Source organism: Zalophus californianus, chromosome 6 (assembly GCF_009762305.2).
Source record: "Zalophus californianus isolate mZalCal1 chromosome 6, mZalCal1.pri.v2, whole genome shotgun sequence".
Classification (NCBI taxonomy): domain Eukaryota; kingdom Metazoa; phylum Chordata; class Mammalia; order Carnivora; family Otariidae; genus Zalophus; species Zalophus californianus.
Window position 1 is genome coordinate 36,787,034 of NC_045600.1, and position 14,423 is coordinate 36,801,456.

Sequence of the window (14,423 nt, forward strand, 5' to 3'; positions counted from 1 at the left end):
AGCACCCTTTCATATGCATGCGGAATGTGTAAATGTGGTACAAGTGAAATGTATCTCCTTCTGTAAGCAGGAAGGCAAAGTGTCAACTTGGTTGGTAAAGCATATAGAAAGGGACTGGGTGATAAGGTTGGTCATTCTTCACTAAAATGCACTTTTGATGGAGTCTGTCTCAGCAGGATAATATCCAATTGGTATTATTATTTGGTTTTAACATACTTTAAAAGACATATTTCTAAGGAGTTGAAAACCCAAAACATGTAAAATAAAAATCATAAAATACATTTACTGATGGAGACACCCTCCTTGTTAGTATACATTCTATGTGTACTTAAATGATAAAAATATTTTGTTCTTGCTTAGGGCTTTATTTCAAAGCTTTTGATGATTTCATACTATGGTATATTTGATAATCACAAAAATCCCTTTGAGAAATATAGGAATTCAGTCCAAACTAGAGCTTCTCATTTAAAAAATAGCAAGCCAGAGCAGACCACGTTTGGCAGTCAAATTCATGAGATTGTTCGTGTGAGGGAGACTCAGGGTTTTAATTGCTCATAAGCTTGGTATGAGCTAATAATATAATGTGGGCCTTTTAATATCAGGGACGTCTGGAGAAATGCTTTTATTATATACTTCACATTATGAGAATCACTGAAGAACCAAAGCAGATTCACAAGAGGGTAGTTGGATGGTGAGCCCTTGGAAGCCACAGCAGTTACATGACTAAAGAAGGGTAGCAAAATCACATGCCTATTCCAGTAGCTTCCGTGAATGAGGAAAGCAGGGCAGGTGCCAGACAGGAGGCACAGGTGGAAACTGGGGCGGACCTGAAGCACACACCCCCTCTAGAGCTAGCAGTCTTACCCAGCTGTGGACAAAGTCATTGCCGTGGTTCGCTGTTGCCCATCTTTGTACAGTTGGACTTTTGGATTTTTAGTTAATAATTACCAATTTAGAAAATACTCTGTGGGCCAACCAAGACACTAATGTGTGATTTCTTTGTCAGCGACTAGCCAGTTCACAATGCGTGGACTAAAGGAATTTGTAGTTTAGCTTAGGATAGAGTGGGAACAGCCCCAGAAGGAAAATGAATTGTTGAAGGGCACCCAACCAGAAAGTAGAAGAACTAGACCAGAATCTGGGTCTCTTGGCATGTATTCTTTTCTTTGTTTCATGACGATTACCCTTATCACTCAACTCTTCAAGAAGCTGGTCAAGGGGCGCCTGGGTGGCTCATTTGATTAAGTGTCTGCCTTTGGCTCAGCCTGGGATCGAGACCCACGTGGGCTTCTCCCTCTCCCTCTGCCACTCCCCCTGCTTGTGCTCTCTCGCTCAAATAAATAAATAAGTAAATAAAATCTTAAAAAAAAAGAAGCTGATCAAAAACTAAGCATGAAATAAAGTTTTTCTGGTTGGGTCTAGATATTTTGCACTTTTTTTTTTCCTATAAAGAATAGATACTGTGCGAGCTAAAGGAAAATACCCACAGGAAAGATGTTGGATATTAAGAACCTATATTATGGTTTCATTTTAACCATGGTTTGGCCTTTGGATTAAAAGATGGCTTTTTTATATGCAACTGATGAATCACTAAACTACCTCTGAAACAAACAAAATGGCTTTTTAAAATCATTAAAAACGGTTGGATGCAAAAGAGGGATAAAAAATAGAGAAAATTTTCCTAGTAATGTCATGAAAGATCATCGATTACATTTTGGGATTGTAGCCAGCACTATGAGCGTGTGAAACGCACACCACTCTAGTGAAGATGTCAACTGAACGACTGCTTGTAATGTGCTGCCTCTTCTCTGTCATCCTGAAAAAATATCCACAGAGAGTGCTGTGGGGCCACCCGGCCTGGAATGCCACCCTGCTATGATCCCAAGCCTCACTTGATTCCAGAAATTACAGGGGAGCTGGGCTCAGTTCACACGTGGGGCTCTGGGCCATCTGATCCTGCAAGATGGGCGGGGGGCGTGTGTTGTCCTCCCTCCAGAGCGCTGCTAACAGCTTGGCACAGCTTGCCTTCTGAAGGTGGAGGAGGAGCCCAGATGCTGTCCCCATTCAGATATTTCTGAAGATAACCAAACAGTGGATCAAGGCATTATTGAGTAACTGCGTTAATATAACAGTTTCGGACTGAGAGTTCCAGGAAAAGTAGCCAACAGATTTTGGGTGTGATTTGGGAACTATGTGTGAGAGAGAGAAAACCCAATTAGGAGGTGAGTATTTTGTTAACCATGTATCAAGTGCTCTGGGTCAGAAAGAAGACTTCATTCACCCTGGTTCAGGGAAAAGGCACAGCCATGTTATAGACATTGCTAAAAAGAAACCACCTCATTAATGACCTAAAAAGTGTGAAATGGAAAACTGTCTCAAGGAAACATGGCTTTCCTTACAGCTTCCACGGCCTCTTGGAGCAAAGTGACCTACAAAGCCAAATATTTACAACAATCTGTAAGAGCTCAGGATTTGTGGATGCTTGTTTAGATACACACATTAGCAATCCGTGACATGCTTTGCCAAAATGATTTATTTTCCAGAAAAAAAAAATAGAGATTGAGGAATGTACACTGAGAGAACACTTTTCTCATAGCTTTATGACAGCTGAAATTTATCACCCCCAAGCTGGGAAATTTATCAGACATGTAGAGAACATACAAGAGTCTGACAAGAAGAAATGAAACAAACAAACCAATGGACCAACAGAACCCACAGCGACCAATCAAGTGAAAGAAAACCTCCTACTTCTTCCAGGTTGTCTTGGTGGAGGTGAGACATGTTATAGAATAAAATAGAGTATAACTGGAAGAAATAAAGGCAAAGAGGTCTTCCCAGCTATAGATGCCTCTGAGAGGCACATGAATTTAATGACAACTATAGTTTGCTGAGCTGGACCTCACATTTCTTTGGGTCACTTAATCCTTGTAAGGACTTCGCAAGGTAGGTCCGTCACCATCCTCATTTGCAGCTCAGCAAACTGACACCAGAGAGAAGAGGTTCCCTCTGGAAGGGCACACAACTAAAACAATGTCAGAGGTTTGAATTTGTCCCCTGAGCCAGAGCCTTAACCACTCTGTGGGGCTGCCTCTAGCAAATGAAAAGAGATATGGCCGAAAGAGCAAAACTAATGAACAAACGGAGATGTTGTTTTGGATGTAATGAGGGTGATGAGAGACGATGGGGTGAAAGAGTAAGGCATTTCCTATAAATGGAGAGAAGAGAAAATATTAGTGGAATAAACAGGGGAAGCTGGTATCTCAACAACCAGTGAATAACTGAGAAGTTTTTTCTCGCTTATTTAAGAATTAGGAAAGGTACAGGCAATTTAAAAGCCAAGAAAAGGAAAAGGAACTCAAGAGCTTGTGCGATAAATTTCATCATAACAAATTGCTCAAAGAGGAAAAATGTTTCAGGCTGGATGGATTTGCAGCTGATTTTTTTCTAAGACTATAAAACAGCAATTGCCAGCACAGGGGTGGCTAGATAATGTGAGTGCACTGCTCGAGTGTAGGTTAATGGAGTGGTGGGGACTGTGGCAAACTGAAGGTTACGTACCTTGTCTAAAAGACTATTGAAGGATTGCAGGTGATGAGGAAATGCTGGCCTAGTGTTGCCAGACCTTCTGATTTTTTTTTTTTTAGAAGACAGAAATGTGTATCTTCATGAAAACTTTCCATTGTTCAGTGTTGGCCACCAGATCACATTAAAAATACATGTGTGGACTGATGAAAGCATTTGTGGGTGAAATTTGGCTCATCACTTGCCAATGTACTGCCTATGCTTTAAAGGATGCCTTTACATATACGGGTCTCTCTATTTGGAATTTTTTTCTCCCTAGTCCCCAACTTTGTCCACTTGACAAACTTGTCCTTATCCTTCAAACCTGGCTCAGATGTCACCTGCTCTGAGAAGTTGTCTCGGAATCCTCCTTCCCTGAATGTGTCCATCACTCCCCCCCCGCCCCTGCTACCTCAGTACTGAGTATTCATTCAGGGGGCATGCTTTTGTTTGCTGGTCACCTTCCTCTTTTGGCCTCTGGGCCTCTTGAGGGAAAGGGCTTCATTTCGGCAACCAGTTTTCAATGACCATGAGAAAAAGAAGCGATGGCCAGCACACAAAACAAGGAGGGTAACGGTGACTTTTGCAGTCAGTAGGTGGGTATTATTATTATTATTATTATTATTATTATTATTAAAGATTTTGTTTATTTATCTAACAGAGAGCAAGAGGGAGAGATCGCGAGCCAGAGGGAGAAGCGGAGGGGGAAGCAGACTCCTCATTGAGCAGGGAGCCCGATGCGGGGCTCAATCCAGGAACCCATGACCTGAGCCAAAGGCAGATGCTCAACCAACTGAGCCACCTAAGCACCTCAGTAGGTGGGTATTAAAGACTCTGGTCGATTAAGATGACTGAACATTGAGGAACACCTGGGTGGCTCAGTCAGTTAAGTGTCTGACTCTTGGTTTTAGCTCAGGTCATGATCTCAGGGTGGTGGGATCAAGCCCTGTGTCCGGCTCTGCACTCAGTGTGGAGTCTGCTTCAGATTCTCTTTCCCTCTCCTTCCTGCTCACTCTCAAATAAATAAATAAAAAATAAATACATAAATAAAATCTTAAAAAAAAAAGATGATTGAACACTGATTACAGGATTTCTGCAGCAGTTTTGCTGCTTTAAACTCACTGGTGCATGCCTGTTCCAAAGCCAGCAGGAAACAGGTACCAAGGCAAAGAGTGAGAACAACAGTAAGAAAGGCCCAGGGTGGAGACGGCGGGACAGGGCAAAAAGAGGCCAGAGGCTGAAAAAGGGGAAACATTTTGTCAAGAAATACCTTAGGAAGTCTGAACTTAGAAAATCAGGTTTAGGTTGTGTCAAATGGAATTGGGAAAGAGAATGCACCAAGAATTATAATCTTCAAGCTAAAGTGTAGCAAGGCGCCTGGCACATACTAGGTGTTTGGTGAGGTATCGACAAGTAAACCCAGGAATAGTAAGGACGTGTGCAGATGAGGAAAGTTGGCTGGAGATTAAGAAAAGCAGTAATGACAAGAAGAGGGAGGGTAAAACAAGTAGAGGGATAACAATGAATATTTATCATCAATTGATACAAAATATTTATGTAAATGTGGTTGACTTTTGACAAATGTAAAGAATGTAAATATGTATGATATGAAAATATCCTTTAAAACTAAAATGCCCTTTGAGACTAAAAAGAGATGATAGATGAAAAATGCTTTGGAAGTTGAAAAGTACTGAACAAAAGGAATCGAATATGAAAAATCTGAACGTGCAAAGCATTTAAACAATGGGGGAGAATATGCACATTAAAATACGGGGCTTCAGTATGTAAAAAAGAAGCCCCAAACCTAAGGGTTTTTTTTTTTTTCTTTTCCAGAATATAGGAGGGAAGCAGAAGAGCATGGTGGTCAAAGCAGTTTCATATCCCAGTTCTGCTACTTTCTAGCGGTATGACCTTCGCCTCTCTGAACCTCAGTTTCCTCTAGGAACTCTAAGGAACTAATAATACACACACCTCAGGGGGTTGCTGTGAGGATTAATTAAGACAAGGCATGCAAAGTGGTTAGCAAAAAGCCTTGCACACGGCAAACACTCCATAGATGCTAGCTGTTATTATAAACTACTTGACAGGAAAGTCAGGGAGCAGACAAACTTAAGGCATCTCTATAATTACACGCATTGTGATGAAACAAGTTAAACTCTTGCTTGGATTTCTTCTAAATTGGATTTCGTAAGCTAAACATGATTCTCTCCCTATCTGAGAGCAGTTGCTAGGAGAAACTGGCAAAAGGCAGTAAAGTGGTGAACTCAGCCATTGTTCCTAAAATAAATATGAAACCGAGATGGGAGGCTTTGGAGTGACTTCTTTTCAAAGGGAAAAACAACTTCCTAAATGAGAGGTCAGGCCAGGACACTGACAACATTATGGTGGAGATAGGACAGAAGCAAGGGACACAGAGACCAAACTACTGCAAAATGCACCAGCTGATTCTCCTGGGGGGGGGGGCGGGGACCGCCTCGTTGTGAAAAATGCTGGGAATCATATACAATTGTCTGTGGAGCTGTATGTCTGTGTGCCTTAGTAAGGGAAGTTAAGCTGAATGTGTGAGGAGGAGGTAGAAGAACCTATAAGCATGTACCCATTTTACAGGAGGCAAAATAAATAGTTGGAGGAGACAGTTTACACCATGGTCAGGTGCACAGTGGTGATACCCACAGATCTGGATTAAAGTTGCTCGGGTGATTATCAGCTGTGTGAATCCAACACGTTCATCTCCCTAAGACTCTGTTTCCTCACCTGCACAATGAGACAAACACTATCTGCTTAAGAGGGTTACTGAGAGGCTGAAATGAGACAGAGCCTGTAAAGTGCTTAGTATTGTAAGAACTTGGTGAATGGCTCACACTGGTAGTTCTGACATGAGAGTCACAGAAGTAGGAAGTGTTGTCTCAAGTATGTGTGAGACATTCTCATGTAGCATCCATAAAAACACAATTCTATTTAATTCATTTCTATTTGAGTGTATCGCTTAGTCCTGGTGCCTATAAGAACATTTTAAAGAAGAGAAACGCATACATCTTTATTCACAAGGAATTTGTAGGTAATATCCTTGGGTGACTCCTTCTCTGCCCAGCATTTTGCAGGGTTAGTTACTTTAGAAACTTTAGTTACTTTAAGATTTTATTTATTTAGGGCGCCTGGGTGGCTCAGTTGGTTAAGCGACTGCCTTCGGCTCAGGTCATGATCCTGGAGTCCCGGGATCGAGTCCCACATCGGGCTCCCTGCTCAGCAGGGAGTCTGCTTCTCCCTCTGACCCTCTTCTCTCTTGTGCTCTCTGTCTCTCATTCTCTCTCTCTCAAAGAAATAAAATAAAATCTAAAAAAAAAAAGATTTTATTTATTTATTTATTTGAGAGAGAGAGAGGGAGAGCATGAGCCAGCGTGTCAGGTGGGGGCAGAGAGAGAATCTCAAGGAGACTCCCCGCTGAGCTCAGAGCCCGACTTGGGGCTTGATCTCATGACCACGAGATCATGACCTGAGCTGAAACCAAGAGTCAGATGTTCAACTGACTGAGCCACCCGGGTGCCCCCAGAAGCTTTAGTTACTTTAGAAAAAGAGCAATTTCTGAAACCTCTGGCCTGGGCCTATGGGTTTGTGACTAAATCAATGAGGTGGAATCAGGTTAAGGAAATGATTTAAAAGCCTCCTCTTGCGTAAAACACCTCCTCCTCTTGTGTTCATTTTAGTGTCTGCTTTTACACACATCTTGGTGGTAATTGATTTGGTCTAAATAATTTCCCCATCAGAATGACCATTCATGTGAAGCTCTCAAGAACGAAGAAAGGTCGGTGAAAACAGTTCCAGCTATGAGCTAGTTGCTATTAATCTGTCAGCAGGCACTTGCATTCTCCAACTGGTTACCTCTGGTCTATGTTACTCTTCTTGATGCTATTTGTGACATACTCCAGCCTCTCTAAGTGGTTATTCATTAGATGGTGAACAAATATAACCCTATCAGACGCTAATCTAAGTTTTTCCTAAGGAAATCACAAAATGCCTTTTATGGGGTCATTTCAATGAATTACATTGATAATAAGCAGTAACATGTACAAATATATATATCTAATGACTCCCTTTATTCACACTAAATATAGCAACTGGATATTCCAAAGGTTGCTAAATCAAATGATAAGTGCTTCAGTGGTTTAATTCACCAAGTTTCTTTCTTAACAAGAAACAGACAATGGTGGCTGGGAAGAATGCTAACCAAATGGTCCCTTCCAGCCTACTTAGAACAGAGGGAACAGCATCAAGCAGACAGAAGATCCTCGAACACGTTGCACTTTAAAGCAAAAGCCTACGTAGCTCAGCCATTCCAAATCATACACCAGATTCTTCTCTCAGCATATACTTTAAAATGAAATTCAAATCTGACTGTACCGCTTTTGCAAGCTTCACACCATGCTCATAAGTGAGAGGTTTCTCTTTCATATACAGCAAACGGGCCAAGGTTTTGGGGTCATCGCGGAGATCAATCTGGCAAAAAAAAAAAACAAAAACAAAACACATGTGATAAATTCACTTACTTTTTTTGACCTAACCAGCAATTTTAACTGTGATTTTAAACCACCATATGGTAGAGATTCCACCCCCCTCCCTTAAGATCTATGAAGTTGCTTACTTTTCTTTAAGGAGGCACATACACATGCCCATGTTACATCTAAAAAAGTAAAGTGATTTCTTTGTAAATGTAAACATCAGGCTTTCCATGTGCTTTCTTCTTCAAAAGCAAGTCCCCCAGGAAGCTGGGGACTTAATGCCAATAATCCTGTGGTTTGTCTCAGGCATTTTTGAAATTTCCTATTTATTTTTAGATCCCACTTACAGGAGATGTATGATGATCGATCAGTCTTATTACCTAACAGTGATGCCTCATTTGATCCCAAATTATATTACTCATTTCTTAATAGTCTATTTCCTGGCTCTGAATACATCTTTGTCTTTACCCTCACCAGGATAGAGATTTCCCTCCTGTGAGGATATTCTAAGGAATGTCACTGTAGGCTCTGAAGGCACTCCTAAAAAGGAATTCCCAAAGGGTCTGCTCAAGGAATAAGCATTAATCTTTTCAAAGGCGGAACTACTTTGAAAATGGCATATATGTTTGGATTAGTTTTGATAATTTAATTAAATATTTTAGTTGCTTTAAAATCTCACTGTGTGTGTGAACCTATGGATACATGAATGGGTGTAAATGTGGGCTTGAATTTTAAGGAAAAGCCAATGTATTCATATATGAGAGTTCCATTTATAAGCACATTGCTCAGCTTTTCTAATTTGTGGGTTTTTTTTTTTCTTTTTTGGTCTCAATTGTTCAATGTAGTGCCCACAATTGTAATATTGGCTCAAATTGCCCAAAGATGTTTAGGTCCTGTCACGTATTTTGGCCAATATGGCCAAACGTTATCACCTGGAGTTAAGGTAAAAGACTGCATTTAAACAATTATCTTTCAGAGTTGAAGCACTAACTATATTCTGATTTTTGGATGTGTTAATTATCTGTCCATATCTTCTCTAGGAAGTACTTTTCTTTTACTATTTTTAAAAATTTCTCTTTGTTAAACAGAATATAAAATGAGAAATAGAAAGCAGGAGCATATGAAACAGATAACAATAAAACCCGTCAGTATTATTACGTTTCTGTGTCTTTGGATAGTAATTTAGGTTTTAACGTAGAGAAGAACACAATCCTTTCAAAACTAAAAAAAGTAGGAAAAATCTCAAACACATTTGTGCGATTGGCTTACTGTTGGAAATTCAAATTATAGAACTTCATTAGCTTTCAAAACACTTCAAAGCCTTTGACAATCACAGGTTTGTTTACATCTGTTTTTAACCTCTTTCCTAAGATCCAGAAGACCAACAGGTTTAAAGGGAACAGAGAAGAGTGAATTTCTGTCTTCCTTTTCCAGTGGTGTTAAGGAGTTCCTGTCATAATGTGCCCATTCTGATTGCTGGGGTCATTTTGACATTCACACCTATTTTGTGACTTCCAAACAATTGTAGATTTAAGATACAAAAAATATTAGACAATAAGTGTGACTGACATCCCCACCTCATTCCTCCCGCTCAGGGCTGGAGAAGGGCATCTACTTCGAAAGGTACTTTGTTATTTAAAAATAAAAAGCAGAGAGATTAATTTTTAAAGACCACATCAAAACCTGCTGCTTCATATTAAATAGCTCTATTGTTTTTTCGACCACAGGCTAAATAATCACGCAGATCTTAAGAATGGCTGTTTATCGGACTGATAATATCTGAGACACTGTTCTCTTGTGTTGGTGAAATAGATGTTCAGGAGACACCTAAAGGGTCTTTCCTTTTTTGCTGCCCTCCTGCCCTGCCCACCCTGCCCACCATTGCTGCCTCTAACCTGGGTCCCTATGAGGACGTAAGGCACATGAGGCATGCAGTCCTTCAGCTCTGGAACCCATTCCTCCTGGACGTTGTGGTAAGAGGCAGGATTCACAACAGAGAAGCAGATCAAAAACACATCGGTGTTGGGGTAGGAGAGCGGCCTCAGCTGGTTGTAGTCCTCCTGAGGGAAGAGCAAAGAGTTTGTACAGCTTAGGAAAAGGCAGGTCCCCTGTGGTTGAGTGTCCTGGGCAAGACGCCACTGCAGTGCCCTGTTGCCTGGTTCCTTCCCAGCCCTGGGGTCTGGTGGTTCCCTCCAGGTATTGCTAGAAATAAGGGAGTCGTCAGTCAGGAAAACACCTTTTTGTTGTGTATAGAGATTGTGAATTGCCCCCTTATAAAGAAGAAATTAAAAAGAAAAATTTTCAGCAGCTTTAGTGAGGTAATTTACATACTATAAAGTTCACCCTTTGAATGTATATAATTCAATAAGGATTATGGCAATTCCCAGTAGCATTGGAATTATGTCGTATTAAATATGATTTAAATTAGTGTGCCACTGGCCAAGGCACAGCAATTCTCTTCTTATACAATTTTTAAAAATTGCATGCAAATTTAATTTAGAATAAGCTAGCTATAAATGTAAAACAGAGTTGTTGCCAAATCAGACACCACAATTTTGTAGAAATAATATTGTGTGAAGGTTTAGAGTTCAGAATTTGGGATTCCATTCTACGTAGAGGCCATAGTGTGGCCTAGTAAATAAAATACTAGATTATTTTTTTTCCCTCTTTTCAGATCAGAATATGCTCTGGTTGAAGAGTTCCTGGTTACATAAGATGTTTACATATATGCTGTTTTAGGGGAAGATGATAAAGACAAAGTAAAACATTGGATCATCTCAACTTTGGGAAAATGTCAGCAAGTACCTTTTTGTATGTGAAGTGTTTTAGGAGGTTCCAAGGTAAATCGGCTATTTCAATATAACATTTTATATTTTCATCGAATTTAGTAACACATAAGCCAAAAGTAATTTTATGTGTGTGTATACTTACACTATATAAGTACATACCATGTATACATACATGTCTACACACACTGCAACTGACACACTGGTCATACACACCATGCATACTTCATATAGGCACCCACACTATGTATGTGCACACACTATACGTACACATGGCAACAAAACCTGTATGTTCACGCTTACCACATACATAGACATGGGCAACATATCAATCCATTTTTTAGGGTCCTGACTACTCTTCCTAACATTTAAAAAAAATTATAAAACCCATATATGTTCATTGCAAAAATTCAAACATCACCTAGAGTAATACAGAAGAAGTGAAAGCTTGTTTTCACCCTCTATGTGATCTCTACTAGTTTTTCCTCTCTTCCCAGAGGGAGCCATGATTTAAGAGTATCCTTCCGAATTTTATATATTTATTTACAGATATAATAGACATGTATTTAGTTTCAAAAAGATAAATTGATTGCATAGTTCATATTGTGCCACTTGATTTTTTAAACTTGCTATGTCATGGATATTTAAAAATATCAACTTTGCTATCTTCCTAATGACTCTCAGGATGTCTTTATAAAAAGGGAGGACACATGTACATGAACACATGTGACTGGAAGGAAGTCCCTGGTGGGTGGGCATGCGCTGATTTACTGTTGAGCTACTCCAAGTACGCAGCCCGCAGGGACTCAGCACACAAGGCTGCAGCTATTACCACCGCTAATCCTACTAAAATCTAAGCAAAGGTTTTTAATTATCTAAACAAAATCAGTGTAAGATGGCAAGGATGCTGAAAAATCCTAAGTCCTAAAAAGCAAACTAAAAGAATAAAAAAATCAGTTATAGTGGCTCATTGATCATATTTCTATGAAGCCAATAATCAGAGTTGGGGGCACTGCTGAATAAACACTGGTCATACTGGGCTGTTGGGCTGGGCCTACAGGTTGCGTATCAGCTAAATTGTTCCCGGTGTGTGTGTGTGTGTGTGTGTGTGTGTGTGTGTGTGGTGCTGGTGGTGACAAGGCAGTGGGGAAGTGGACAGCTCACTTCTTGTCACCACCCCCTCCTCTTTATACAAGAACAACCCGGTAACCAAACCTTGCCCACGGTCTCTGCACTGCTCTCCTTTCTCTCTGGGGCTTTCCCTTAGGGAGCAGCTGTGAGGCTGACAAGCTAAGAACTCTCCTTCCCAGGCCATAACTTACAGCTGTTCATGATACCACCTGCCCTCTGCCACTTCATCCTCCCATCTGGATTGTGATAAATGGAGCAGGGACCATGCTGTTTTTTTCTCATGCCCTAGTTATACTCTGTCCACAACACACATTCCGTAAATGCCACTCACGGATTGGGGCAGTGACCTGCAAATGAACACATGGCTTTCTGTCGGTCATTTATGGCAGAGTTTTCATTAGAATCACCGGGGGAACTTTAAGTCCATCCTGACACCCTGCTAGCCAACCACCTGCTTCTCTCCCCACACTCCAGACCCAATTAAATCAGTTTTTGGAGAGTGGGCCGGGGTATCGGGGCATTCTGGTATCATGGACTTGGAATTGACGTGGAATTGAGAATAACTGATTTGCATCATCCTTAACTTCATCATCACTGAGGTTGCATCAGGGCCTTAGCATGAAGGGCCAGGCCTTGCTTCAGGCACTTACATGCATTACCTTGTTGAATCTTCATAGCACTGGAGAGATGGTAGCATCCACATCTGTATTTCATAGAAGAGGAAGTTAAGTTTTAGAGAAGTTTGGTAATGAACTATTAAATACTGGGATGGGCTATTTAGCCCAAATCCAGCTGCAGCTCTTAATTGTGAGAACATTATTTGCTTCAGCTCAGAACTTTAAGTGACAGATTAAGCATTTTTTTTTTTTGGAAAATTCAGTTTTCTGGGAATCTTAATACAAATGCTTAACCCAGGAATCTAAGAAATGTTGGACCTTCCAGGTTTAGTATCTATTTCATGGCCTGCAGTTGCTAGTAGTTGCCACCAGATGGCAGCAGACACTGCGTATTTAAAATTTAACCTCAAAGCCAAAAACCAAAAACTGCACAATCAGACGTGTCACAACTAAATAAGGTAGGAACAAATAACTAGTGGTCTGAAAGGATCATGTTTATTTGATTCTATACCCAGAAGCTATCAAAGCGATTCTGCTTCCATTCTGGAAGAGTTAGGAAGACCATGGGTTGCTGTGGGGGCCTGTAGGTGGAGTGTGAGAGGAGCTTGGGTTTTTGATCATGGCAGGGTAGCCAGGGCCCTCCAGCTGAGCGATTTGTGACTTTGTCCTTCACTGGGCTTTATCTTGCTCCGTATTCTGGATACCTCTTCCGTAGAAGCCTCAGTTCTGCTGTGTAACTCCATTCAGAAAGATGGATTAATTGTCTCCTGCACTGTGAAAGATGCTATTTGAAGCCTAGAAGGTGAATAAGAATTGACTCTCCACTTGGGGGAAAGAAAACGAAAATATAGAAAGAACTCAGTTTATTTGGAAGTGAGGCAGGCCAAGTTTCTCTTGCTCTTTGTTAGCTCTGCGATAAGGTAGAATATTTATTTGACTGGATCAGAAAAGCACACAGCAGGACAGGAAAAGGTTTTAGAGATCAGTTAGTGCAGGAGCTCCCCAAGTGTGGTCCCCACCCAGCAGCCTTGGCCTGGGAGTGTGTAAGGAATGCACATTCTCAGGCCCTGTCCTGCCCTCCTACGGCTGTGGCCCTGGAAAGGGGGGGCACCATCTGTGTTGCAAGCTCTCCCAAGTGACTGTGCTGCAATTCAGATGTCACAACTACAGGTTATTGTACTTCCTGGTCCCCTCAGCTGATTTCATAGTTGAAGAAGCCAGACTCTAGACAGACTGAGTGATTTATTCAGGACCACAGAGCAAACACACCTGTAAAGAAGGCTTGCACGTGGGCTGGCAGGGCTCCCGTCACCCCCATTAGCCACAGGCTGCGGTGATGACACGTGGCAGGGGCTTCCGAATGTATAAGGGGACGTGTCCTCCTGAGAGTGAGGGCTGGGCGGTGGGAGGTTGTGGGGGGGATTGAATTTGTACCAGCTGATACGTTTTCCACAACAGGGCACATTTTGAGCCTAGGTTGGATGACCAGAGGTGGAGATGCTGTAAAGGAGCTATGAGAAATGGAGAAATCGTCTAGCTGGTAGTTGAGGCCCCTTACAATGTTGAGACTGAGAATGGAAGACCGGGGCTTGAATGTTTCTAGAGGAGACAGTGTGTCAATCTAAAACTGAGACTTGAGTGGGGTTTGGAGGGCTAAAATGGACAAGGGGGCTGTGGGGGGCTTCAGGGGATAGGGAGGGAGCTGGGGCAAGGTAGGCTTTTGAGTACTTTCCACTAACTTTACCCCAAAGGTGGGAGACTGGTTTGAAGGCAGATCCGGTGCTCTAGGATGACTGTGGGCCACTATGAAGAAAGAACAGTTCATGGGCAGC

At 41.4% G+C, this 14,423-nt stretch overlaps 1 protein-coding gene across 1 annotated transcript in view; it reads right to left on the bottom strand.

The window, feature by feature from the left end:
- The window catches only part of RHOJ (ras homolog family member J), a 90,733-nt gene that overhangs the window by 6,116 nt on the left and 70,194 nt on the right, over nucleotides 1-14,423 (bottom strand). Inside the window, exons 3-4 of the mRNA XM_027570475.2 lie at nucleotides 9,953-10,117; nucleotides 7,960-8,055 (exon numbers count right to left, since the gene is read on the bottom strand). Coding sequence (XP_027426276.1) covers nucleotides 7,960-8,055; nucleotides 9,953-10,117 — 261 coding nt within the window. The remainder of the gene's footprint in view (nucleotides 1-7,959; nucleotides 8,056-9,952; nucleotides 10,118-14,423) is intronic.